The 27,231-nt window shown below is 54.2% G+C and overlaps 1 protein-coding gene, 1 long non-coding RNA gene and 3 other non-coding genes across 5 annotated transcripts; 1 reads left to right on the forward strand and 4 right to left on the reverse strand.

Moving 5' to 3' along the window:
* Positions 1–2,213: 2,213 nt before the first annotated feature.
* trnav-gac (transfer RNA valine (anticodon GAC)) lies at positions 2,214–2,286 on the forward strand. Its single transcript has one exon. It is a non-coding gene; the product is annotated as a tRNA-Val (tRNA).
* Positions 2,287–3,276: 990 nt separating this feature from the next.
* On the reverse strand, positions 3,277–6,764 carry LOC140361226 (uncharacterized). Its single transcript, XM_072446961.1, has 2 exons — positions 5,669–6,764; positions 3,277–5,507 (listed from the first exon to the last, which is right to left on the reverse strand). Exons 1-2 carry the CDS (start codon positions 6,478–6,480, stop codon positions 5,303–5,305), a joined length of 1,017 nt encoding a protein of 338 aa, XP_072303062.1. The 5' UTR covers positions 6,481–6,764; the 3' UTR covers positions 3,277–5,302.
* A 232-nt stretch (positions 6,765–6,996) lies between these two features.
* LOC140360384 (uncharacterized) lies at positions 6,997–7,797 on the reverse strand. Its single transcript, XR_011926920.1, has 3 exons — positions 7,305–7,797; positions 7,132–7,224; positions 6,997–7,063 (listed from the first exon to the last, which is right to left on the reverse strand). It is a non-coding gene; the product is annotated as an uncharacterized lncRNA (long non-coding RNA).
* Positions 7,798–10,421: 2,624 nt separating this feature from the next.
* LOC140361322 (U2 spliceosomal RNA) lies at positions 10,422–10,613 on the reverse strand. Its single transcript, XR_011926997.1, has one exon. It is a non-coding gene; the product is annotated as a U2 spliceosomal RNA (small nuclear RNA).
* A 154-nt stretch (positions 10,614–10,767) lies between these two features.
* On the reverse strand, positions 10,768–10,929 carry LOC140361317 (U1 spliceosomal RNA). The gene has a single exon (XR_011926992.1). It is a non-coding gene; the product is annotated as a U1 spliceosomal RNA (small nuclear RNA).
* Positions 10,930–27,231: the final 16,302 nt, after the last annotated feature.

Consider the following 27,231-nt stretch of genomic DNA (forward strand, 5'->3'; position numbering starts at 1 on the left):
CAAACACACCATATTTTCCTGGCCCGGCCCCTCGGTCAAATTTTAGAACCCAATGTGGCCCTCAAGTCAAAAAGTTTGGGGACCACTGATCTTGACTATACTCTTGCGGTGCAGGTTCCCCCAGTGTGCCCTCCTCCTGGAAGGGGGGGAGGCTGGCCAACAGGGCGTCGAAGACCCCTTCTGCATCCTGTAGAGTTTCGGGGACAGGGTTCTCGGGGAAGTCTCACTGTGGGTGGTTCTTTTGGAGAGTTGTCCGGTCCATCTGCCTTGTCCATTCTGTCTTGTAACACAGGGTTCTCATCAAAGAGTTGGGACTAGGGATCTGGGTCATTTTGGCATGATACTGATGTTGTCACTGTATTCCCTTTCACTCTATTAGCATAGGCTTGTGGGCAGTCTTTAAAGAGATGGGTGTCTGACGAACACAGGTTGCATTTAACTGAAACTGTGCATAGTGATGTGGGATGATCCAGGGATTTACTGCCAGGTGATCAAGGCTGCCGCATCTTCTGCATTTCCGTGGCTGCCCCGGATAAAAAGATAAAAGACAGAGCCTCGGAAAGCCCCCAGTTGGATGGAGTTAGGGAGATGTTGAAGTTCCCTGTTAGTTCTTCTTAACTTCACATCCAGCCGCTTGGTTCCCGTTTAAATGCCATCGATGTCTACAACCTCTGTTGCTTTTAGGACATCGCAGAAGAAAGAGGCCCATGTCTTGACATCATCCAGTCTCACTTTTTCTGAATAGATAACGATATGTGTCAAGTCAACTCGCCCAGCCCTACTTCTCATGTCTCTCCTTTCACTATTCTTTCCCACTCTGTTATTATCTTTAGTTCATTTCTGGTCCAAGGAGGCTATCTCCAATCTAGCCAGCAAATGGGGCCCTAGGCAGGTAATTGGGCTCAGGTATACAGGTGTGCAGGGCACAGACAAAACACATGAGCGAACAGGAGAGAACAAAGATGCACTGGTGAGTTGATTTGCTTGGGAAAAATAGATTTATTTAAACTTAAACCTGCTCAAAGGTATTTAATTTGGTTGGAGCAGTTACATTTTCTAACTGTAGAAGTAAAGTCGAGATAATTTTGGCCTCATCTTAGGTTTAGCAACTTTTAAACTGAATAATTGTTTGCATTGAACATTTTCATTTACATTTAAGATGGGGCGTTTTATGTAATGTAATATTTTATTTAATGTTTAAGGTTGGGGAATAGTATTTAACCTAAAAGTCATTTGGATCATTTAGACTGGGTTATAAAACTACTTAAAACAATGTATTTATTTATTCATTAAAACTGAATTAGTTTATGGTTTAAAACACATTAAAAGTCAGCATTGATTAGTGGATCAATTCCTATTTTATGTTTGGAAATTAAAAACATTAAACGGCTATATTATTTCTCTGTATAAAATGTTTGAAAGATAACAGAAATTAAGTGCCTTACTTTTGCATTTGTTTAAGGTTTTTGACCTGCTTCTGCTTCCGCTTCTGCTGTTACTGCTGCTGCTTCTGCTGTAACGGAATAAAAGTTTGAAGCCGAGTTAAGACTTGCGTCTTTTTCCTGGGTCTTTCAAGTTGGATCAGCATTCATCCAGTATAAACTTGACAGTCAAAAACCACATAAACTGGACTGTCAAAAAACCCGTATAAACTTGACAATATGGACAGTTTTTTTATTCACATCAGTGAGAGGAGTAACGTTCACCTGCTGGAAGACAGTGGTGGTTGTTTTCTACAACTTCAAACATGTCTCCAGATGCTTCGTCGTGGTGAAAACGACTTCAAAATTATTTTTGCCAGGAAAGGCAAATATAAAGTCCAGTTGATTTGTTGGTACTGCCAGTTCTTTTTGCAAAAGGCGTCTGCTGAAGGTCAATCGATCCATTTCCAGTTCTCCCAGTAGTTCGAAGCGTAGTGCATTCCGCCGGGGGCCGTGCGAAGCTGCTGCCATTTCCTCATCTGCCGATGTTGGAGCACGTCGCTTAAAGTGTTGTGCTCCATACACCGCACAGCCCCAATACTTGTGATCTTTTTAGTAAAAGGCGAAAGATTTATACGCTCTGAAGAGACACAAGAGTGCCACGTTGCAGCGCCACACGGCGTCCAGTACTTGAGGGCACACAGGGCTTCATCACGGGCAGTGTACTTCTGTTCACGTGCTAATTTGCATCGGCGGTCGTGCGGCAAAAGGGACATGGCAGTCTCGCACGTGGTTTCTGTAGTGTAGTGGTTATCACGTTCGCTTGACACGCGAAAGGTCCTCGGCTCGAAACCGGGCAGAAACAAAGCCTCCATTTGTGTTTGCTTCAATCTTTGACACGGTTCAGTTCCAAACTTGATGGTCTGTTCATAGAAAAGAGGGAGGAGCGGCAAAATTGTTGGCGTAGTCCTTCAAACTTTTCATCAAAGAGATCGGGGGAAAAAAAAAAGTAAAGAAGGGGGCCCTCTGCAGCCCCCTATGTAGTATAGTGGACAGTATCTCCGCTTGTCACGCGAAGGCCGTGGATAGTGGGCATAGAGCGCCAGCCAATCAGAATGAGCCTGTGTGCCATGTGCCACTGTGATGAAGGCCAACCAATCAGAATGCAGAGATTGGTGTTCGTTCACAAATTCATCTCAAGAGACCCGAGTTCAAATCCTGCTGTGCCCAGAAGAAGAGGAACGTTTCAAAGGATCAAAACTTTAAATATATGAAGTTTATGAGTTCAAACTTTAAATGTATAAAGTTTATGAGGTGGGTGTGTCAGTTTGCACTTGTTAAAAGGTCAGATCATGAGAAGGACTCACATCCAGCTGCTGGGACTGATTTGCAATATTAATAAAATCACAAATTGATCACAAATAGTGATTTCTGCATCATCTTAAGAGATTTACCCACGTCACACCTTCTGCATAAATAAACTTGGAGTGGGTCAGAAACCTCCAGGTGTTTAGTTTGCTATCACATCTCTAACTCTGCAGCACTGAACTGTACTACTGTGTTCAGTTTATGTTCTGCAGAGAAATAAAACCAGTTACTTATATTTATGATATGATATCTCAATCATTTATAGAATCTTGTATTATTATAATTGAAAGAAAGTACAAAACATGTATACTTTTAAGAATAACTTTACAAGAAAAATGCCAGATATAGTTACAGTACATTCTATTTACATTCAATATACATTCAAATATAAATTCTATTTACTTTCCAATATACATTCAGTATACATTCAAATATACATTCTATTTACATTCAAATATACATTCTATTTACATTCAATATACAGGGCTTTATTCATTTCCTTCCCCATCTCTCCTTCTCCTTATCATAAAAGGGAGATTCCTGGAACTCCTTCCAGCTCATCTCCTTCTCCATCCCCTGATCTCTGAAGAAGGAGACAGTCCCTAACAGTCCGGGGAAGCTTGTGTGGATGTGAGGACTGTGTGGGCCCTGCTTCAGCTCGAGTTTGCAGAACCTGCACTTTCTGCCTGGGACAGGTGACTCCTCTCTCTTCCTCTTCAGCTGGTTCCTTTCCTCCACTCTCTGTCTTGTGGCCTCCAGCTCCCTCTGGAAGAACTCTGTCCACAAAGTCCTTAAAGAGCATCCTGGGCTCAGTCAGACCCTCAGCTTTATAGCTGGTGAAAACCTTGGTTGAGCAGTAAAAATATCTAACTGGCCCTTGCTGGTAAAAGTCATGAATAGAGCTGCCATCTCCCTCATACTGCTGCTGCTGCTTCTCCACAACACTCTGCACAATTTTCTCAAGGGCGTCCTGAGAAATAGACGAGGTGGCTGCAGGAGGAGGAATAACTGCTGCAGGTGTCATGGTGACGACAGGCACATTTGTGGTGGTACTGCCTGCTGTGAGAGACTGCCAAAGTGTCTGGGTTTGCTCCAGCTTTTCCAGGCTGATGTTGAGCAATGATGATGCGTTTAATAATTTGCAGAGATGTTTTATGTATTGTGAGATATGTAGTTTTGTGGTCGGGTGTAGCATGCTGTTAGGATCTGTGCAGGAGCTGTGGACAAGAGTGGCATACTCCTGATCCACAAGCTTGAGCATGTCCTTCTGTCCTCTGTGTTTATTAAGCAGATCATCAATTGCAGTCTTCGTGGGAGCGGGCCAGCGCCTGTGGTCCAACACAAAGACCCTCCCTCCTGTCTTCACAGGTCCAGTCCGGGCACTAGATGGAGACGACTTGATGGGCAAATGTGTGGGTTCTGGGCATAATCAAATAAAGAACAATAGATCAGTGTTTGTAAACAAACAGAAAAATCACATGGGGAAAGGTTTGAATCTTTATCTGGGGCTCTATCCTTGAAAAAATGTCTGTAGCAGTGTCAGAATCGCCAGCAGCAGCAGAGATGATGGCAGTAACAGTTGTAGCCGTGGTAGCTGTGGCAGGAGTGACAGTGGGGGTGACAGTGGGTGTCACAATAGCATGGTGAGGAGGGAAAGTGAAGAGCCTGGTTGGAGCAGCAGAAAATGGCGGGGCTGACTCTGGTGCTGCAGCAGATGGAGTACTAGTGCTGGTGTCCTCAGGGTCCTTCCTGCTCTTGCGTTTATCCCAGTCTAAAGGGACAGGACGACACTCTGGTTCTGCATATTCAAGACCAAAGCTCTCCCCCGTGTCTTCTGCTGAAAGACGCAAAGCAGGATACTTTTCTTCTCCCAGAACACGCTTGGACACAGTGTTCAGGGCCTGTATCAGTGCAGGGTCAAAAACAGACGGAAGACACACACCGGGCTGTTTCAGGTCCACCAGGCGCTTGAAGTTCCAGCGACACACTCTTGTAAGGCCCTGGGCCTGGAACAGCTCTGGGGACACTTGTGTACCTGTCACCCACTGGGCCTGGTGAAAGTGGTAGCCCTCCTGCTGAGACGTGCCTCTGATGGGGATCCAGACAGGGACTTTGGCACCTTCACCCGGAACATGGTTGAGCTGCAGAGTTCCTCCATGGCTGTACAGTATGCCCCCCTTTACCTCAGGATCACTGAGGCAGCCACGCAGGATGTGGACTCGCTGGATCCTCCAACACTGCAGCATGGAGGGCTTGAACAGAGGGACCCCATTGGGATCTGTGGTCAGGTGGAAGTGCTAGAAAACCCCCTCCACTCTCTGGACGAGCTCGCTGGGTTGAGGAATCTTAATCCTGCAGTGCTGGCGAATGTGCTGCTTGGTGGGAGTAGCAGGCTGTATGCCACAGAAGACGTACACGTCCTTCAGCCTCTGCAGGTCTTCCTGGTCCACCACAGAGAATGCAGCAGAGAGAAACTGTGCAAAGGAGCTATAGAGCGGGTGGTGTTCTGAAGCTCACTCACGGAGGAACCGTCTCATACAGTGAAACAAGTCCAGCTTCATGATGATGCTGTCGTTGTACTGTGATCTTGATGCACATGTATTTAACTGGTTCCCAGTGGTGACCTCAGCAACAGTGGCATCTGTTGTTCTCCACGCCTCCCAGCTCAGATGTTCTCCTGCCACAGACCCGGCCACTCTGAAAGCTGCACAGCAATCCCTAAGGGCAAAGTGATAAATGACTATTATAAAATGGCAACAAGTATGGAATTAATAGATAATACAAAATATTTTTATGGGAGTTAGGTCATTATGCATTATTGTGTTTCTACAATAACAATGCAATAATTAATGCATAAATGATGATGTTCACTTAGTTACCTGTCAACCCAATGAAAGCAGGCCTTCTCAATGCAAGCACTGCTGTAGCGGGTTGAGAGGCCCGAAGACATCGGCCGCAGACTTTTATCCGCCTCAGACTGCACCATGACCCACGACAGGATCATCCAGTTCTCGTTCATCACGGCGTACGATGACATGGCCCCAGATGAGAATGTGACTTTCCTGGCCACTTTGTGGGTGTGGTCTGAGAGCAGAGCCTGTCCAAATGTGCCCTGCATCAACCTCTGTATGGTGTCTTTCTGGTGCTGGTACTCATGCAGCAGACAGTCCGTGAGGTAGTGGGAGGATACAGAGACACCATTCCAGCCATCAGGGTCACTGTAACCCCCAAAAGGCTCTGGTTTGGTCTCAGGCTTGCACAAGAACTGCGTGATGGTCTTCTGGCCATAGGCTCCTGCCTCACCATCCATCACATTCTGGCAGCAGAGGAGATAGGCCAGGTTGGCCCGCTCATATTTAAGATGCAGCAACTCTGTAATCTGATTGGCCATATCTGTGGGGGATTTTACAGTCCACCTCAGCTCATCCAGAACTGATTTGCAGACGGCCTTTTTGTAGGTCAGTAGTGCTGGCAACATGGTAAATCTCTTGGGGAGTTTGTCCAGCCAGAGAGGGTTGTCAGCGTACCACCGCCTACGGCACCTCTTGCAGCACAGCCTGGACGACAGTAAGTAGTACTGCCCGGTGAGGCCCACAATCACCTGCAGTCTGCCCGCACCAGCGGAGACCACATATGGCTGAGCACAGTCTCCAGAGCATGGCAGGGAATAGTTGTTCTTTACCCGCCCCATCAAATAGTCACTCTCAGGCTTCCAGATGAAAAAAGGATGCAGCTGAAAATACTTGGGGGAGGGCAGACTGTGGACACTGTCAATGAGCTCGGGCTGAGGTGGTAGGCGCTACAGAGAAAATGTCTTCATTGGGTTGCTAACAGGACGGGAACCTGGCCACAGACCCATGGACTCCAGCTCCAGCTTCATCCACATCTTCTGCTGGTGGGAGCAGCCCCATCGGCTGAGCTCCTGCTCAAGGAAGGGCAGCAACGGGGGAGGAGGCCTGTTGATGGCAGCTGCGGGCTGAACAGGTGGAGGGCCTAGTGAACAAAACAGGATGTTTTAGTTATAGGCATTAACACAACGTTTTTGTGTGCACATAAAATGCAATCAATGACACAACTTTAAACCCACTGCACTGGCTGATTCAATTCAAATTACAATAAGTAGCTCCTAAACATGATGCAAGAATCTGTACATTCTGGTGTTTTCCTGTGACAAACACAGACACAGAACACACTTGGATCTTACTCACTTTGAGATCTCTGTTCATCAAGAGCATCAGGTGGAGAATGTGTGGGTGGAGCTGCATCTGAAACTTCTAAACACAAAAATATGAGTTTAGATTATTCCATTAAAATCTCTATCAAATGTGTCACAATATCAGACCTGCAGCGGAAGTACGTCCAGACTCGGGCAGAAGAAACATCAGCTCCTGTGGAAGTGGCACTGGAGGCTTGATGGGCAGCACATCTGCAGCAGCTGAAGAGAGGAAAGAAATGTGTGATACATTTGACCAATTTTGATCTTACAGTGAATAAGCAACACGAAAAAGCTCTTACCTTCTTCTGATTCCTCCAGAACAGTCTGTTTGGACTGTGCAGCTGCATGTGAGAGAAGAAGAATCATAATGAGTCATATTTAGCTACATTTTGTAATTGCATGTTAGTAATAACGCACACTTACATTTGACTTGTGTTTCTACTGCCCATAATTTCATATAGTTGTTTTATTTAGCAATATTAGTTTAAACGAGCAGAGGAGGCACTCACGTCAAATATACAATTAATCACTCAGTCATTCATATTGAACACCATGCATAGTAAAAATATCACTTACCCTCATCGCAGATGTATCAATTCATAGTCACAAGGACTTTTGGGAGAACACACATGAAAGAACAAAAGCAGAACAGGACCGGAACAGGGTCAAGAACAACTGAACACATGCACAGAACGTGTCCCAAAGAGGTCCTTCATGGCAGGACATCTGTGAACTTTTCTCTAAACCTGAGGGATGATGGAACTCTGCAGCAACTGGCGATGACACGGCTGTAATAAAAGACAAAATCTTCAACACAAGGTACATCAAAAATGGAGCTAAAGCGTTACAGACACAACTTACACATATCCACACGTAGTTTTGATGGGGAGATGCTGAGCTTTGCCCTCTCGAGCTCTTCATCCTCATCCATTGCTAAAAGAAAAAGATTTTGTTGAAGCAACACATCCATAGAAAACTAAGGAACACATTATTTAGCAATACTTACCCAAGGGCTCAGCAGGAGTGGTGGTGAGGACACGAATGGGTGGGACAGAGGAGGCTGAAACAGGAGAGGGGAAAGGAGTTGGGAGCTGCTGCTGCCTCCTCTGCAGATACTGCTGCAGCTAGTGCATCCTGGTCCCCGCTGCACACTTCTTTTTGAGAATGAAGGCTGCGTAGCCATCATGCCTGCTCTCCCAGACCTCCCTCCAGGTGCTCTTGGCACGGGCACCAAAACCGACCAGCTGCTCCTCCTCTGCTGCAGGAGGAGGCACAGGTGGTCGTTTCTGTAATAATAACAATACATTTTATTTGTAGGCTTACAGAACAGATTTAAACAGTTAAAACTGCATTATTACAAAGTAGAGGCTAATGTACAGATGGGTGAAGGGTTTTACCTGTGCCTCGTATTGGAGGAGAGAGCTGATCTCCTGAAAGCTGAGGGCATAGCGCAGGAAGGACTGAAGACTGTCCTTGCTATGCCGCTCTGCCTGCAATACTCCTGCAGCCTCCTCTTTCCCCCCACATCATTCTCCAGGAGCCACCGGAAGCGCTTCCCCTTATATTTGCCAAACTGGAGCAGGTATTCCCCCAGAACCTCAGCAGGGTCTGAGGCATCTCCTCCTCTCAGCCGCACCACAGTGAGAGCGTTCTGCCTCACATCCTCCTCCTTCACTGGGGCACTGCGGTCCCTCATGGACGGGTCGTCCTTAATCCTCCTGGCCTCCTCAGAAGGGTCCTGCCACAGGAATCCCACTGGGCCCTTGCGGAAGACCACATTGACTCGGCCAGGAAAAAAAACAGTCTTCTGCATTTTCTCTGCAACGAAAGAAACCTATGTTTAGAAACACAAAAATTACACGCATAGCATCACAGTACTTTCATACTTTATCCAAATTTAAACAAATAACACATTTTACATGATAACAGAAGGTTTGAGTGAGTAGTTGATTATCTTTTAGGACTTAGCAATGATTTATGAGTAAAACAGAAACCTCACACAGGTTCTGTGAGAAATATATATATATATATATATATATATATATATATATCTGTGAGAGTTTTTACTTAACTCAAACACTTTTCTGACAGTTTAAACAAAGGTGTTTTACGGCATTATTGTTGTGTCATTCATATGGATTTTGGCTCTTGTTTACAGTCTGGTTGCTAGGTGTCCTCTACTCTACCTATGTCATATTTGTGCTCATGAAAATTAATTACATTTTGATTGCAAATGTGTATGCACTGTGTATAACACTTCCAGGAGTAAAGGACTAACAAACTGCAGTTCCGGCAAAAGAAATGCAAAACTCATAGCGTATAGTATACAAAAGGTACAGTAAACACAATATAAAAACGTAGCATGGAAGCTTGAAACTAAGTTAAGACCCTTCCCCCATTGTGGGACAGACAAAGGATCTCTTATCTCATCACATCTACTAGGTCTGATGAATTGTTCATTCTACTACATGGTGACCTTTTATGCCGGTATAAGAGACAACACGCAGATCACGTATTATTGCACCTTAATTGCATTTAATATAAAACCGCACAACTGCAAACCTTTAAATGTAATAAAGTTTAACTTAACAGGGCTGAATATCACACAAAACTGACAGAATAGTCGCGTTAGTTGTTCAACAGAGACATCGAAGTAGCAGTGACTTTACGTGTGTTTTGAACTTTACCAGAAAACGTCCTCAAATGACCATTATAAATGCCACAAAGTGTGAGTGTTCTGGGGCAGTAAAATGTCCAAAAGAATGTGAAAACTTTGCAAATCGAGGAGTGCAGATACTCACCGTGTCGAGTTACTCTGCGTTCAAACATGGCGCGCTCTCGCCACAGCGCCGCCGCTGGCCAAAAGTATATTACATCCGTAGTGGTTTAGCACTACCATAGGAAATGAATGGGATTCTGTTTAGGGCTGTTTAGCTAAAGAATCCACGGCTTCCACGCGGGAGACCTGGGTTCGATTCCCAGACGGGGAGAGATACTTTATTTTACCCAGCACGAAAGCTTTGCGAGGGCGCTTAGGACTTGTCCCACCAACGTAAATGGGCTACACTACTGCCTAGTCTCAAATACTGTACTTCACAAAGGGGCCACTCAAATTCCAAATGGACTACCTCCCAAGGGGCTTGGGTTTAGGAACATTTACCTTCCCTCCCCTCCCCCTCTTCTCCCGTCAGGGCTTTTGGCGGGAGATTTGAAATGTCCAGCCCTTCCACTCCAAACGTCTCCCAAAATTTTTGTCCACTGTCTTTGCTCCCACTTCCGGCCTTCGCGCAGTCGGACTCCAGTGCAGACAAGCGGCGGAGAGGGTTTAACGTGAGGGTATGATGGCACATTTTTATGTAACGTGAGGGCAAAAGGGTCGTCGGGAAAACAAACTGAATGACTTTTTCACCTGAGAGTGGAGGTGCACTGTTCCCGGAGATACTGCAATACCGAGCCGATGCGCGGAGTGGACGGAGCAAGCCCCAAATTCCATCTCCCTGGTCCAAAAATCAATTTAATATATGGTCCCCGGGTAGGGGACGTATCAGATATTAAACTGATAAGAACAGATACTACACTTGATCTTAGCCAAAAGGCCGAGAAGCGATACCCGCAATGGGTTCGGGGAGCAGTGAGCTCTCCCCACGCTGACCCTCCCATCAACGGTCCAAAGCGGCGCCCGCACAAAGCGCCCGGCGGAGAGGCTTGAGCACGAGCGGCGTACATGAAAACAATCCTTTGTTTTTTCTCTGACAAAAACAAGAGGGGAGAGCGCGAACGCAGTCCCCCACTACCAGAAATTATGCAGTTGAGATTCCCACATTTGGGGAATTCACAGGGGTCAGCACATCCTGTGCAATGGACGAGCCTCGCCCTGGGTGAACCACCTTCCTGATCATGGTGTCGCCCCTGCCAGGTAAGTATGAGTTGCTCCGGCTAACCTCACGCCGGACACGTTGGAAGCGAGGCCGAGACAGAGGTCCCACCAGGCGCGGGGCGTCAGTCTGACTGGCTTCCCCCGCGCCTGGCCCCTTGTCTCCGGAGATGGGACCGTCACTCACCCCCGCACTGAAGGACGCGCGGCTTGAAGGATGATGGCTGCGCTTAGCCCCTGTGCCAGGGGCTCTGAGCCAGTCCCCTTCAGCCTCAACGCGTCCGGTGGAAACACAGTCCGGGTCCATTGTCACTCACCCCTGCGCAAAAGGACGTGCGGCTTGGAGGATGATGGCTGCGCTTAGCCCCTGGCACAGGGGCTCTGCACCAGTCCCCTTCAGCCTCAACGTGTCCGGTGGAACAACAGTCCAGGCCCACTGTCACTCACCCCCGCACTGAAGGACGCGCGGCTTGGAGGAGAATGGCTGCGCTTAGCCCCTGTTACAGGGGCTCTGCGCCAGTCTCCTTCAGCCTCAACGCGTCCGACGGAACCACAGTCCGGGCCCACTGTCACTCACCCCTGCGCAGAAGGACGCGCGGCTTGGAGGATGATGGCTGCGCTTAGCCCCTGGCACAGGGGCTCTGCACCAGTCCCCTTCAGCCTCAACGCGTCCGGTGGAACAACAGTCCAGGCCCTCTGTCACTCACCCCCGCACTGAAGGACGCGCGGTTTGAAGGATGATGGCTGTGCTTAGCCCCTGTGCCAGGGGCTCTGAGCCAGTCCCCTTCAGCCTCAACGCGTCCGGTGGGAACACAGTCCGGGTCCACTGTCACTCACCCCTGCGCAGAAGGACGCGCGGCTTGGAGGATGATGGCTGCGCTTAGCCCCTGGCACAGGGGCTCTGCACCAGTCCCCTTCAGCCTCAACGCGTCCGGTGGAACAACAGTCCAGGCCCACTGTCACTCACCCCCGCACTGAAGGACGCGCGGCTTGGAGGATGATAGCTGCGCTTAGCCCCTGTTACAGGGGCTCTGCGCCAGTCTCCTTCAGCCTCAACGCGTCCGACGGAACCACAGTCCGGGCCCACTGTCACTCACCCCCGCGCAGCAGGAGGCGCGGCTTGAAGGATGATGGCTGCGCTTAGCCCCTGGGCCCAAGGGCTCTGCGCCAGTCCCCTTCAGCCTCAACGTGTCCGATGGCTCTGCGCGGGGCGGGGGGCAGGGCCGGCGCATATTTTTGGTCCGACTCCGGTCCCTTCCTCGTCTCTGAGTTTGTCAAATGCAGCGCCTGTCCAGGGCTCACTTTGCTATCAACTGGCTGGTCACCGCCATCGTAGGGCCCCGTTCTGGTTTCATCCAGCTTCGAAGGCTCCTGCGCACTGCGGGGTTGTAGGCATTTGTGGTCCTGATTTGCGCTGGCTCACCCTCACGCTGGACACAGCGCCAGATGATATATTTGGTCCGACTCCGGTCCCTTCCTCGTCTCTGAGTTTGTCAAATGCAGCGCCTGTCCAGGGCTCACTTTGCTATCAACTGGCTGGTCACCGCCATCGTAGGGCCCCGTTCTGGTTTCATCCAGCTTCGAAGGCTCCTGCGCACTGCGGGGTTGTAGGCATTTGTGGTCCAGAGCCCCGGCTCTAAATTAAACCCGTAGTAGGCCGGCCTCCCGGTCCCCCTCTCTTCTTCGGTTATGGAGTACATTGGGCGCGGGGGCAGCCAGTGGAGGGCAAGGGCCCTGCCTCCAAGTGTGGTGTAGGGGACAGGGGAGCCAGGGCCTTGGGGTCCTGGTGCTTTTTATCTTTTAAAGTGGCTCAAAGTACCAAGGGCACGGACTTCCAGGGGGCTGCACCAAGGGTGTGTAGCTCGTGTGGGGGTGTTTAAGTGTGGGTACCCGGGGACGAAAGGTGGGCCGGGGCCGGCGCGAGCCTCTGTGGTGAGTGCTGGGCCGTTCCCTTGGTACTCCAGTCAGAGTACCAAGGGCACGGACTTCCATGGTATAGTACCAAGGGCACGGACCTCCAGGGGGCTGAACCAAGGGTGTGTAGCCCGTGTGGGGGTGCTTAAGTGTGGGTCCCCGGTTCGAAGGGAGAGCCTGGTCCCCAGTGATCATCCCCGGAGTCCCAGAGCCTGCAACCCGGGGAAGAGTGGCCCGTCCCCAGACTGAGTTTGGGGGAATGCGGGGTGGCTCTGGAGGTGCTCCGTGGGTTCCAGGGGGTGTTCAGTGGAGGCCATGCCCAGCCAGAGTGTCCCGTCCCCAGACTGAGTTTGGGGGAATGCGGGGTGGCTCTGGAGGTGCTCCGTGGGTTCCAGGGGGTGTTCAGTGGAGGCCATGCCCAGCCAGAGTGGCCCGTCCCCAGACTGAGTTTGGGGGAATGCGGGGTGGCTCTGGAGGTGCTCCGTGGGTTCCAGGGGGTGTTCAGTGGAGGCCATGCCCAGCCAGAGTGGCCCGTCCCCAGACTGAGTTTGGGGGAATGCGGGGTGGCTCTGGAGGTGCTCCGTGGGTTCCAGGGGGTGTTCAGTGGAGGCCATGCCCAGCCAGAGTGGCCCGTCCCCAGACTGAGTTTGGGGGAATGCGGGGTGGCTCTGGAGGTGCTCCGTGGGTTCCAGGGGGTGTTCAGTGGAGGCCATGCCCAGCCAGAGTGGCCCGTCCCCAGACTGAGTTTGGGGGAATGCGTGGTGGCTCTGGAGGTGCTCCGGTGGCTCCAGGGGTTCCAGGGGGTGCTCAGTGGGGGCCATGCCCAGCCAGAGTGGCCCTTCCCCGGGGTGAGTCTGGAGGAGTGGGGGGTGGCTCTGGAGGGGCTCCAGGGGTTCCAGGGGGTGTTCAGTGGAGGCCATGCCCAGCCAGAGTGGCCCTTCCCCGGGCAGAGACTGGGGAGAGTGGGGGGTGGCTCTGGAGGTGCTCCGGTGGCTCCAGGGGTTCCAGGGGGTGCTCAGTGGGGGCCATGCCCAGCCAGAGTGGCCCTTCCCCGGGGTGAGTCTGGAGGAGTGGGGGGTGGCTCTGGAGGGGCTCCAGGGGTTCCAGGGGGTGTTCAGTGGGGGCCATGCCCAGCCAGAGTGGCCCTTCCCCGGGCAGAGACTGGGGAGAGTGGGGGGTGGCTCTGGAGGTGCTCCGGTGGCTCCAGGGGTTCCAGGGGGTGCTCAGTGGAGGCCATGCCCAGCCAGAGTGGCCCTTCCCCGGGGTGAGTCTGGAGGAGTGGGGGGGTGGATCTGGAGGGGCTCCAGGGGTTCCAGGGGGTGTTCAGTGGAGGCCATGCCCAGCCAGAGTGGCCCTTCCCCGGGCAGAGACTGGGGAGAGTGGGGGTTGGCTCTGGAGGTGCTCCGGTGGCTCCAGGGGTTCCAGGGGGTGCTCAGTGGGGGCCATGCCCAGCCAGAGTGGCCCTTCCCCGGGGTGAGTCTGGAGGAGTGGGGGGTGGCTCTGGAGGGGCTCCAGGGGTTCCAGGGGGTGTTCAGTGGAGGCCATGCCCAGCCAGAGTGGCCCTTCCCCGGGCAGAGACTGGGGAGAGTGGGGGGTGGCTCTGGAGGTGCTCCGGTGGCTCCAGGGGTTCCAGGGGGTGCTCAGTGGGGGCCATGCCCAGCCAGAGTGGCCCTTCCCCGGGGTGAGTCTGGAGGAGTGGGGGGTGGCTCTGGAGGGGCTCCAGGGGTTCCAGGGGGTGTTCAGTGGAGGCCATGCCCAGCCAGAGTGGCCCTTTCCCGGGCAGAGACTGGGGAGAGTGGGGGGTGGCTCTGGAGGTGCTCCGGTGGCTCCAGGGGTTCCAGGGGGTGCTCAGTGGGGGCCATGCCCAGCCAGAGTGGCCCTTCCCCGGGGTGAGTCTGGAGGAGTGGGGGGTGGCTCTGGAGGGGCTCCAGGGGTTCCAGGGGGTAGTCAGTGGAGGCCATGCCCAGCCAGAGTGGCCCTTCCCCGGGCAGAGACTGGGGAGAGTGGGGGGTGGCTCTGGAGGTGCTCCGGTGGCTCCAGGGGTTCCAGGGGGTGCTCAGTGGGGGCCATGCCCAGCCAGAGTGGCCCTTCCCCGGGGTGAGTCTGGAGGAGTGGGGGGTGGCTCTGGAGGTGCTCCAGGGGTTCCAGGGGGTGTTCAGTGGAGGCCATGCCCAGCCAGAGTGGCCCTTCCCCGGGCAGAGTCTGGGGAGAGTGGGGGGTGGCTCTGGAGGTGCTCCGGGGGCTCCAGGGGGTGCTCAGTGGAGGCCATGCCCAGCCAGAGTTGCCCTTCCCCGGGCAAAGTCTGGCCGTGTGCGGGGTGGATGATCCCTGCTCCGCCTCACGCGAGTTCGAGACCGGCTGGGTGCACTTTTATCCATGAGGCACTGCACTGCCTCCGGCAGCCGAGTTCGGGGCCCGGTGAGGGCTCCAGGCTCCAGGGGCTCCGACCCGGAGCCTCCGACCCGCAGAAGGTGCTCCCTGGCCGGGCAAAGTCTGGCCGTGTGCGGGGCGGATGATCCCTGCTCCGCCTCACCGGCTGGGTGCACTTTTATCCATGAGGCACTGCACTGCCTCCGGCAGCCGAGTTCGGGGCCTGGTGAGGGCTCCAGGCTCCAGGGGCTCCGACCCGGAGCCTCCGACCCGCAGAAGGTGCTCCCTGGCCGGGCAAAGTCTGGCCGTGTGCGGGGCGGATGATCCCTGCTCCGCCTCACGCGAGTTCGAGACCGGCTGGGTGCACTTTTATCCATGAGGCACTGCACTGCCTCCGGCAGCCGAGTTCGGGGCCCGGTGAGGGCTCCAGGCTCCAGGGGCTCCGACCCGGAGCCTCCGACCCGCAGAAGGTGCTCCCTGGCCGGGCAAAGTCTGGCCGTGTGCGGGGTGGATGATCCCTGCTCCGCCTCACGCGAGTTCGAGACCGGCTGGGTGCACTTTTATCCAAGAATCAACTGGAGTGTGGAGCTTCTACGGGCCTCCAGGGGCACTGCCGACCCAGAGCTGTGCCCCGGCTTCAGTTCTCTGTATCTCAGGAAGTTTTTTATTTATACATTTATTTCATCCATAATCTCTGGCGCCTAAAGGGTTATCAGTCCTTGGGGCTTGGGGCTAGGCTTGGCGTTTGTCAAATATTTATTTATTTTTGTCCACCTTTATTTACAAAAAATACAGAAGATGGCAGCAGATGATAAGGTATTGAAACCAAAAACTCTGTATTCTAACCCTTTAAGCGCCAAAGTCGCAGAAATGCGACTTTACCGTACAAGGAAATTTATGAAATAATAGTAGAAAATGAATCACTTCAGTCATTGGTCGGTTCGGTGCAACTTCCTCTTATTAGCCAGGTATGATCTAGGGCAGATCCGGTAAGGAAAAAAATGGCTGGAGGAAGTACACGTGGCATGCAATTTACAGCAGATTCTGACTCTGAAGGAAATTATCTCCCCGAGAGTGACGATGGATTTCCAAGTGGAGATGAAGGGACTTCGAAACAACGGACAGGTGCAAAGGACAGACGGAGGCGAGGAACCAGTGGAACCAGTGGCTGCAGTAAAACTTGCCCGGTGGATGAGAGCTGGGACATGCTGAGAGAGGTCGAGGTATTTGAGGCATGGATCAAACCTTTTGAAGACCCAGTTGGCTACACAGGAGAGATGGATCTGACGGATGCTAATCCATTTGATATTCTGTCACTCTTTCTGACCGATCAGTTTTGGACTTTCATTACTGATGAGACAAATAGATATGCACATCAGTGTATGGCACCTATGATTCTGAAGCCACATTCAAGATTTCTTGAGTGGTATGATGTATCAGTCACCGAAATGAAAGCTTTCTTCGCTTTGCATCTCTCCATGGGCCTTGTTGAGAAACCTGAAATCGAGGATTACTGGGGAACATTTTGGCTTACACAAACGCCTGGATTTGGAAATGTAATGTCAAGAAACAGATTTGAAATCATTCTTTCGTTCTTTCATTTTGTCAACAATAATGATTATGTGAGAACAGGCGAGCCCGGGCACGATAAACTGTTCAAAGTCCGCCCAATAATAGATTTGATTATTCCCAAATTTGCAGCAGTTTACAGTCCAATCAAGGAGCTTTCTTTAGATGAAATGACAATAGCTTTCAAGGGGAGATCTTCACTAAAATGTTACTCTCCGAATAAACCTGACAAATATGGCTATAGAGTGTATGCCCTGAGTGAAAGCTGTTCAGGGTATGTTTTGCGCTGGTCAATGCACACTGGACAGTACAAAAATAATGCAAGCAACATCAGTGCAACACACGCAGTTGTCCGTGAGTTGGTTTCTCCCTTTACGGGCAAAGGACACGATTTACATGGACAGTTACTATACCTCGCCTGTAATTGCAAATGAATTAGCAGATTTGGAAACTGGACTGTGTGGGACGGTAAGGATTACCAGGTTGGGGATGCCAAAATGCCTTGGTAAAAGTGTCTTACAGCTGAAAAAAGGAGATGACCCAGTTTTTTGCAGAAAGGGAAAACTCCTGGCTTGTGCTTGGCACGATACTAAACGTCTCACCATGTTGTCCACAGTCCATGGAAATGATTGTGTTCAGAGGAGGATCCGGTCCAAGACAGATGACACTGGCTTCCGTGACATCAAAAGACCTGTATGTGTCGACCAGTACAACGCCTACATGGGTGGAGTGGACACTGCTGACCAGAGGATGAAGACATACCTCTTTCCACACAGGTCCCGGAAATGGTATCATCGCATATTCAATGCCATTATAAGCATAAGTATTGTCAACTCACACATCATATACACCAAATCCACTCCAGGCCCACACAAACCTTTAAAGGTTTACATTCAGAAGATTATTGATGCATTACTGGCTGATCACTCCAAAAAACAAGAAAGGCGCTCAAGACCGGAGGGTGAAATGCCACAGAGACTCACAGAGCGTCATTGGCTTTGTCAAGCAGAGGGACGTCCAGACTGCGCCGTGTGCTCTGACCGCTCTCGTACCAAAGGCAGGCGGCAAACAAAGTACAGGTGCCGTCAGTGTGGCGTTGGCCTCTGTGCGGTTCCATGCAACGAGAGATACCATACGCTAAAAAACTTTAAATGCTGTCATTTGGATATGTAAAAGTGCAGGGTACCTTGACCCTGGATGGACATCTTTCTCCTATCTCCTTTCTTCACTGCTTTCTCCACAACCTGCCTGGCACCAATGATGGATGTATAAGTTGGAAAAATAAAAAAAATGAAAAAAATACATAATAAATACCGTGTTTGTCATCATTTGGTCAGAACTTGTAATCAGGGCCCGAGTTTGAAGATGTGAGCAAAAGGGGTGAAAATGGGTTAAAATGTGAAAAAACACCAAAATGAGCAAAATGAAATAATCCCCCATCATCAGTGCACTGTTTGCTCCCAGAAAAGCACTCCCCTGGGGCCTGGAGGTGATCTGACCACCAGAATATAGTACCATATACCCCTGCTGGACTTAGAAAAAAAAACGAGCTTCCAGCCAATAGTACACTATACCCGAGGGACTCTGTCGTTTTTCGGCAATAGTACACTATACCCGAGGGACTCTGTCGTTTTTCGGCAATAGTACACTACACCCGAGGGACTCTGTCGTTTTTCCGGGCCGTAGTATGAAGTTGTGAGCAAAAGGGGTGAAAATGGGTTAAAATGTGAAAAAACACCAAAATGAGCAAAATGAAATAATCCCCCATCATCAGTGCACTGTTTGCCCCCAGAAAAGCACTCCCCTGGGGCCTGGAGGTAATCTGACCACCAGAGTATATTACCATATACCCCTGCTGTACTTAGAAAAAAAAACGAAATAGTACACTATACCCGAGGGACTCTGTCGTTTTTCCGGGCCGTAGTATGAAGTTGTGAGCAAAAGGGGTGAAAATGGGTTAAAATGTGAAAAAACACCAAAATGAGCAAAATGAAATAATCCCCCATCATCAGTGCACTGTTTGCCCCCAGAAAAGCACTCCCCTGGGGCCTGGAGGTAATCTGACCACCAGAGTATATTACCATATACCCCTGCTGTACTTAGAAAAAAAAACGAAATAGTACACTATACCCGAGGGACTCTGTCGTTTTTCCGGGCCGTAGTATGAAGTTGTGAGCAAAAGGGGTGAAAATGGGTTAAAATGTGAAAAAACACCAAAATGAGCAAAATGAAATAATCCCCCATCATCAGTGCACTGTTTGCCCCCAGAAAAGCACTCCCCTGGGGCCTGGAGGTGATCTGACCACCAGAGTATAGTACCATATGCCCCTGCTGGACTTAGAAAAAAAAACGAAATAGTACACTATGCCCAAAGGGACTCTGTCGTTTTTCAGCAATAGTACACTATACCCCGTTGGACTGTCGTTTTTTGGGCTCGTGGGAATAAGCGTTCAGCTCAAGAATCCCGGGCTAAATCACGCTGCTCCCGAGAAATTCTTACGCTGCTCTCACGCGGAATGTGCAAAATGGTAATGCTGGGAGGGACGGGCGGGCGGTTTTTGAGAATGACGTTTTTCGATATCGAAACAGGTACATTTCCTGGTTGTGCGGCTACCGGGCAAGGAGCTCGTTTGACGGACACACGAGAACCGCGATCGATGGGCCCCGTTCTGGTTTTATCCAGCTTCCAAGGCTCCTTCACAGCCGTAATGTCAAGTCATGGTTCGGAGGTGCGGAGGTGAGCGTCGGATCACGGAGCCTCTGATGGAGCCCCGTGCTCCCGCGCTCCTCCGCGCTCTAAGCGCCGCTCAGACCCGGCATGAGAGGGTCTATTTCTGGCTTGATTTTACCAGACTCCCGGGCACTTCCAGAAGCTTCCTGGTTGCTCTGATTGCTCGGGGCAGAGCACAGTGTCACGCTGACCACGGGCTGTACGCGGAGGTGACCGCTGGTTGTAAGGCGAATCACGGAGCCTCTGATGGAGCCCCGTGCTCCCGCGCTCCTCCGCGCTCTAAGCGCCGCTCAGACCCGGCATGAGAGGGTCTATTTTCGGCTTGATTTTACCAGACTCCCGGGCACTTCCAGAAGCTTCCTGGTTGCTCTGATTGCTCGGGGCAGAGCACAGTGTCACGCTGACCACGGGCTGTACGCGGAGGTGACCGCTGGTTGTAAGGCGAATCACGGAGGCTCTGATGGAGCCCCGTGCTCCCGCGCTCCACCGCGCTCTAAGCGCCGCTCAGACCCGGCATGAGAGGGTCTATTTTCGGCTTGATTTTACCAGACTCCCGGGCACTTCCAGAAGCTTCCTGGTTGCTCTGATTGCTCGGGGCACAGCACAGTGTCACGCTGACCACGGGCTGTACGCGGAGGTGACCCGCTCCGTGATCTTAGCGCCGCCCAGACCCAGGGCCATCCACCCCGCACACGGCCAGACTTTGCCCGGCCAGGGAGCACCTTCTGCGGGTCGGAGGCTCCGGGTCGGAGCCCCTGGAGCCTGGAGCCCTCACCGGGCCCCGAACTCGGCTGCCGGAGGCAGTGCAGTTCCTCATGGATAAAAGTGCACCCAGCCGGTCTCGAACTCGCGTGAGGCGGAGCAGGGATCATCCATGAATCAACCATGAAAATGGTACAAATCATGGTTCTATGTATACCAGACAAGGAGCTTGGTCTATTGGCACTCAAGACCCGCCATCGTAGGGCCCCGTTCTGGTTTTATCCAGCTTCGAAGGCTCCTGCACACTGCGGGTTTGTTTACATTTTGCGGCTGTGGTTTGCTCCGGCTAACCTCACGCCGGACACGTTGGAAGCGAGGCCGAGACAGAGGTCCCACCAGGCGCGGGGCGTCAGTCTGACTGGCTTCCCCCGCGCCTGGCCCCTTGTCTCCGGAGATGGGACCGTCACTCACCCCCGCACTGAAGGACGCGCGGCTTGAAGGATGATGGCTGCGCTTAGCCCCTGTTACAGGGGCTCTGCGCCAGTCTCCTTCAGACTCAACGCGTCTGACGGAACCACAGTCCGGGCCCACTGTCACTCACCCCCGCGCAGCAGGAGGCGCGGCTTGAAGGATGATGGCTGCGCTTAGCCCCTGGGCCCAAGGGCTCTGCGCCAGTCCCCTTCAGCCTCAACGTGTCCGATGGCTCTGCGCGGGGCGGGGGGCAGGGCCGGCGCATATTTTTGGTCCGAGTCCGGTCCCTTCCTCGTCTCTGAGTTTGTCAAATGCAGCGCCTGTCCAGGGCTCACTTTGCTATCAACTGGCTGGTCACCGCCATCGTAGGGCCCCGTTCTGGTTTCATCCAGCTTCGAAGGCTCCAGAGCCCCGGCTCTAAATTAAACCTGTTACCCTAGTAGGCCGGCCTCCGGGTCCCCCTCTCTTCTTCGGTTATGGAGTACATTGGGCGCGGGGGCAGCCAGTGGAGGGCAAGGGCCCTGCCCCCAAGTGTGGTGTAGGGGACAGGGGAGCCAGGGCCTTGGGGTCCTGGTGCTTTTTATCTTTTAAAGTGGCTCAGAGTACCAAGGGCACGGACTTCCAGGGGGCTGCACCAAGGGTGTGTAGCTCATGTGGGGGTGCTTAAGTGTGGGTACCCGGGGACGAAAGGTGGGCCGGGGCCGGCGCGAGCCTCTGTGGTGAGTGCTGGGCCGTTCCCTTGGTACTCCAGTCAGAGTACCAAGGGCACGGACTTCCATGGTATAGTACCAAGGGCACGGACCTCCAGGGGGCTGAACCAAGGGTGTGTAGCCCGTGTGGGGGTGCTTAAGTGTGGGTCCCCGGGTTCGAAGGGAGAGCCTGGTCCCCGGTGGTCATCCCCGGAGTCCCAGAGCCTGCAACCCGGGGAAGAGTGGCCCGTCCCCAGACTGAGTTTGGGGGAATGCGGGGTGGCTCTGGAGGTGCTCCGTGGGTTCCAGGGGGTGTTCAGTGGAGGCCATGCCCAGCCAGAGTGGCCCGTCCTCAGACTGAGTTTGCGGGAATGCGGGGTGGCTCTGGAGGTGCTCCGTGGGTTCCAGGGGGTGTTCAGTGGAGGCCATGCCCAGCCAGAGTGGCCCGTCCCCAGACTGAGTTTGGGGGAATGCGTGGTGGCTCTGGAGGTGCTCCGGTGGCTCCAGGGGTTCCAGGGGGTGCTCAGTGGGGGCCATGCCCAGCCAGAGTGGCCCTTCCCCGGGGTGAGTCTGGAGGAGTGGGGGGTGGCTCTGGAGGGGCTCCAGGGGTTCCAGGGGGTGTTCAGTGGAGGCCATGCCCAGCCAGAGTGGCCCTTCCCCGGGCAGAGACTGGGGAGAGTGGGGGGTGGCTCTGGAGGTGCTCCGGTGGCTCCAGGGGTTCCAGGGGGTGCTCAGTGGGGGCCATGCCCAGCCAGAGTGGCCCTTCCCCGGGGTGAGTCTGGAGGAGTGGGGGGTGGCTCTGGAGGGGCTCCAGGGGTTCCAGGGGGTGTTCAGTGGAGGCCATGCCCAGCCAGAGTGGCCCTTCCCCGGGCAGAGACTGGGGAGAGTGGGGGGTGGCTCTGGAGGTGCTCCGTGGGTTCCAGGGGGTGTTCAGTGGAGGCCATGCCCAGCCAGAGTGGCCCGTCCCCAGACTGAGTTTGCGGGAATGCGGGGTGGCTCTGGAGGTGCTCCGTGGGTTCCAGGGGGTGTTCAGTGGAGGCCATGCCCAGCCAGAGTGGCCCGTCCCCAGACTGAGTTTGGGGGAATGCGTGGTGGCTCTGGAGGTGCTCCGGTGGCTCCAGGGGTTCCAGGGGGTGCTCAGTGGGGGCCATGCCCAGCCAGAGTGGCCCTTCCCCGGGGTGAGTCTGGAGGAGTGGGGGGTGGCTCTGGAGGGGCTCCAGGGGTTCCAGGGGGTGTTCAGTGGAGGCCATGCCCAGCCAGAGTGGCCCTTCCCCGGGCAGAGACTGGGGAGAGTGGGGGGTGGCTCTGGAGGTGCTCCGGTGGCTCCAGGGGTTCCAGGGGGTGCTCAGTGGGGGCCATGCCCAGCCAGAGTGGCCCTTCCCCGGGGTGAGTCTGGAGGAGTGGGGGGTGGCTCTGGAGGGGCTCCAGGGGTTCCAGGGGGTGTTCAGTGGAGGCCATGCCCAGCCAGAGTGGCCCTTCCCCGGGCAGAGACTGGGGAGAGTGGGGGGTGGCTCTGGAGGTGCTCCGGTGGCTCCAGGGTTTCCAGGGGGTGCTCAGTGGGGGCCATGCCCAGCCAGAGTGGCCCTTCCCCGGGGTGAGTCTGGAGGAGTGGGGGGTGGCTCTGGAGGGGCTCCAGGGGTTCCAGGGGGTGCTCGGCGGAGAGGCCATGCCCAGCCAGAGTGGCCCTTCCCCGGGCAGAGTCTGGGGAGAGTGGGGGGTGGCTCTGGAGGTGCTCCGGGGGCTCCAGGGGTTCCAGGGGGTGCTCAGTGGGGGCCATGCCCAGCCAGAGTGGCCCTTCCCCGGGGTGAGTCTGGAGGAGTGGGGGGTGGCTCTGGAGGGGCTCCAGGGGTTCCAGGGGGTGCTCGGCGGAGGCCATGCCCAGCCAGAGTGGCCCTTCCCCGGGCAGAATCTGGGGAGAGTGGGGGGTGGCTCTGGAGGTGCTCCGGGGGCTCCAGGGGTTCCAGGGGGTGCTCAGTGGGGGCCATGCCCAGCCAGAGTGGCCCTTCCCCGGGGTGAGTCTGGAGGAGTGGGGGGTGGCTCTGGAGGGGCTCCAGGGGTTCTAGGGGGTGCTCGGCGGAGGCCATGCCCAGCCAGAGTGGCCCTTCCCCGGGCAGAGTCTGGGGAGAGTGGGGGGTGGCTCTGGAGGTGCTCCGGGGGCTCCAGGGGGTGCTCAGTGGAGGCCATGCCCAGCCAGAGTGGCCCTTCCCCGGGCAAAGTCTGGCCGTGTGCGGGGTGGATGACCCCTGCTCCTTCTCACGCGAGTTCGAGACGGCTGGGTGCACTTTTATCCATGAGGCACTGCACTGCCTCCGGCAGCCGAGTTCGGGGCCCGGTGAGGGCTCCAAGCTCCAGGGGCTCCGACCCGGAGCCTCCGACCCGCAGAAGGTGCTCCCTGGCCGGGCAAAGTCTGGCCGTGTGCGGGGTGGATGATCCCTGCTCCGCCTCACGCGAGTTCGAGACCGGCTGGGTGCACTTTTATCCATGAGGCACTGCACTGCCTCCGGCAGCCGAGTTCGGGGCCCGGTGAGGGCTCCAGGCTCCAGGGGCTCCGACGCGGAGCCTCCGACCCGCAGAAGGTGCTCCCTGGCCGGGCAAAGTCTGGCCGTGTGCGGGGTGGATGATCCCTGCTCCGCCTCACGCGAGTTCGGGACCGGCTGGGTGCACTTTTATCCATGAGGCACTGCACTGCCTCCGGCAGCCGAGTTCGGGGCCCGGTGAGGGCTCCAGGCTCCAGGGGCTCCGACCCGGAGCCTCCGACCCGCAGAAGGTGCTCCCTGGCCGGGCAAAGTCTGGCCGTGTGCGGGGTGGATGATCCCTGCTCCGCCTCACGCGAGTTCGAGACCGGCTGGGTGCACTTTTATCCAAGAATCAACTGGAGTGTGGAGCTTCTACGGGCCTCCAGGGGCACTGCCGACCCAGAGCTGTGCCCCGGCTTCAGGAAGTTTTTTATTTATACATTTATTTCATCCATAATCTCTGGCGCCTAAAGGGTTATCAGTCCTTGGGGCTTGGGGCTAGGCTTGGCGTTTGTCAAATATTTATTTATTTTTGTCCACCTTTATTTACAAAAAATACAGAAGATGGCAGCAGATGATAAGGTATTGAAACCAAAAACTCTGTATTCTAACCCTTTAAGCGCCAAAGTCGCAGAAATGCGACTTTACCGTACAAAGAAATTTATGAAATAATAGTAGAAAATGAATCACTTCAGTCATTGGTCGGTTCGGTGCAACTTCCTCTTATTAGCCAGGTATGCACTATACCCGAGGGACTCTGTCGTTTTTCGGCAATAGTACACTATACCCGAGGGACTCTGTCGTTTTTCCGGGCCGTAGTATGAAGTTGTGAGCAAAAGGGGTGAAAATGGGTTAAAATGTGAAAAAACACCAAAATGAGCAAAATGAAATAATCCCCCATCATCAGTGCACTGTTTGCCCCCAGAAAAGCACTCCCCTGGGCCCTGGAGGTGATCTGACCACCAGAGTATAGTACCATATGCCCCTGCTGGACTTAGAAAAAAAAACGAAATAGTACACTATGCCCAAAGGGACTCTGTCGTTTTTCGGCAATAGTACACTATACCCCGTTGGACTCTGTCGTTTTTTGGGCTCGTGGGAATAAGCGTTCAGCTCAAGAATCCCGGGCTAAATCACGCTGCTCCCGAGAAATTCTTACGCTGCTCTCACGCGGAATGTGCAAAATGGTAATGCTGGGAGGGACGGGCGGGCGGTTTTTGAGAATGACGTTTTTCGCAATCGAAACAGGTACATTTCCTGGTTGTGCGGCTACCGGGCAAGGAGCTCGTTTGACGGACACACGAGAACCGCGATCGATGGGCCCCGTTCTGGTTTTATCCAGCTTCCAAGGCTACTTCACAGCCGTAATGTCAAGTCATGGTTCGGAGGTGCGGAGGTGAGCGTCGGATCACGGAGCCTCTGATGGAGCCCCGCGCTCCCGCACTCCTCCGCGCTCTAAGCGCCGCTCAGACCCGGCATGAGAGGGTCTATTTTCGGCTTCGGCTTGATTTTACCAGACTCCCGGGCACTTCCAGAAGCTTCCTGGTTGCTCTGATTGCTCGGGGCAGAGCACAGTGTCACGCTGACCACGGGCTGTACGCGGAGGTGACCGCTGGTTGTAAGGCGAATCACGGAGCCTCTGATGGAGCCCCGTGCTCCCGCGCTCCTCCGCGCTCTAAGCGCCGCTCAGACCCGGCATGAGAGGGTCTATTTTCGGCTTGATTTTACCAGACTCCCGGGCACTTCCAGAAGCTTCCTGGTTGCTCTGATTGCTCGGGGCAGAGCACAGTGTCACGCTGACCACGGGCTGTACGCGGAGGTGACCGCTGGTTGTAAAGCGAATCACGGAGCCTCTGATGGAGCCCCGTGCTCCCGCACTCCTCCGCGCTCTAAGCGCCGCTCAGACCCGGCATGAGAAGGTCTATTTTCGGCTTGATTTTACCAGACTCCCGGGCACTTCCAGAAGCTTCCTGGTTGCTCTGATTGCTCGGGGCACAGCACAGTGTCACGCTGACCACGGGCTGTACGCGGAGGTGACCCGCTCCGTGATCTTAGCGCCGCCCAGACCCAGGGCCATCCACCCCGCACACGGCCAGACTTTGCCCGGCCAGGGAGCACCTTCTGCGGGTCGGAGGCTCCGGGTCGGAGCCCCTGGAGCCTGGAGCCCTCACCGGGCCCCGAACTCGGCTGCCGGAGAAAGTGCAGTGCCTCATGGATAAAAGTGCACCCAGCCGGTCTCGAACTCGCGTGAGGCGGAGCAGGGATCATCCATGAATCAACCATGAAAATGGTACAAATCATGGTTCTATGTATACCAGACAAGGAGCTTGGTCTATTGGCACTCAAGACCCGCCATCGTAGGGCCCCGTTCTGGTTTTATCCAGCTTCGAAGGCTCCTGCACACTGCGGGTTTGTTTACATTTTGCGGCTGTGGTTTGCTCCGGCTAACCTCACGCCGGACACGTTGGAAGCGAGGCCGAGACAGAGGTCCCACCAGGCGCGGGGCGTCAGTCTGACTGGCTTCCCCCGCGCCTGGCCCCTTGTCTCCGGAGATGGGACCGTCACTCACCCCCGCACTGAAGGACGCGCGGCTTGAAGGATGATGGCTGTGCTTAGCCCCTGTGCCAGGGGCTCTGAGCCAGTCCCCTTCAGCCTCAACGCGTCCGGTGGGAACACAGTCCGGGTCCACTGTCACTCACCCCTGCGCAGAAGGACGCGCGGCTTGGAGGATGATGTCTGCGCTTAGCCCCTGGCACAGGGGCTCTGCACCAGTCCCCTTCAGCCTCAACGCGTCCGGTGGAACAACAGTCCAGGCCCACTGTCACTCACCCCCGCACTGAAGGACGCGCGGCTTGGAGGATGATGGCTGCGCTTAGCCCCTGTTACAGGGGCTCTGCGCCAGTCTCCTTCAGCCTCAACGCGTCCGACGGAACCACAGTCCGGGCCCACTGTCACTCACCCCCGCGCAGCAGGAGGCGCGGCTTGAAGGATGATGGCTGCGCTTATCCCCTGGGCCCAAGGGCTCTGCGCCAGTCCCCTTCAGCCTCAACGTGTCCGATGGCTCTGCGCGGGGCGGGGGGCAGGGCCGGCGCATATTTTTGGTCCGACTCCGGTCCCTTCCTCGTCTCTGAGTTTGTCAAATGCAGCGCCTGTCCAGGGCTCACTTTGCTATCAACTGGCTGATCACCGCCATCGTAGGGCCCCGTTCTGGTTTCATCCAGCTTCGAAGGCTCCTGCGCACTGCGGGGTTGTAGGCATTTGTGGTCCTGATTTGCGCTGGCTCACCCTCACGCTGGACACAGCGCCAGATGATATATTTGGTCCGACTCCGGTCCCTTCCTCGTCTGTGAGTTTGTCAAATGCAGCGCCTGTCCAGGGCTCACTTTGCTA

Source organism: Eucyclogobius newberryi, unplaced genomic scaffold, assembly GCF_026437365.1.
Source record: "Eucyclogobius newberryi isolate DKJ021-1_F unplaced genomic scaffold, fEucNew1.0.hap1 SCAF_15, whole genome shotgun sequence".
Lineage (NCBI taxonomy): Eukaryota > Metazoa > Chordata > Actinopteri > Gobiiformes > Gobiidae > Eucyclogobius > Eucyclogobius newberryi.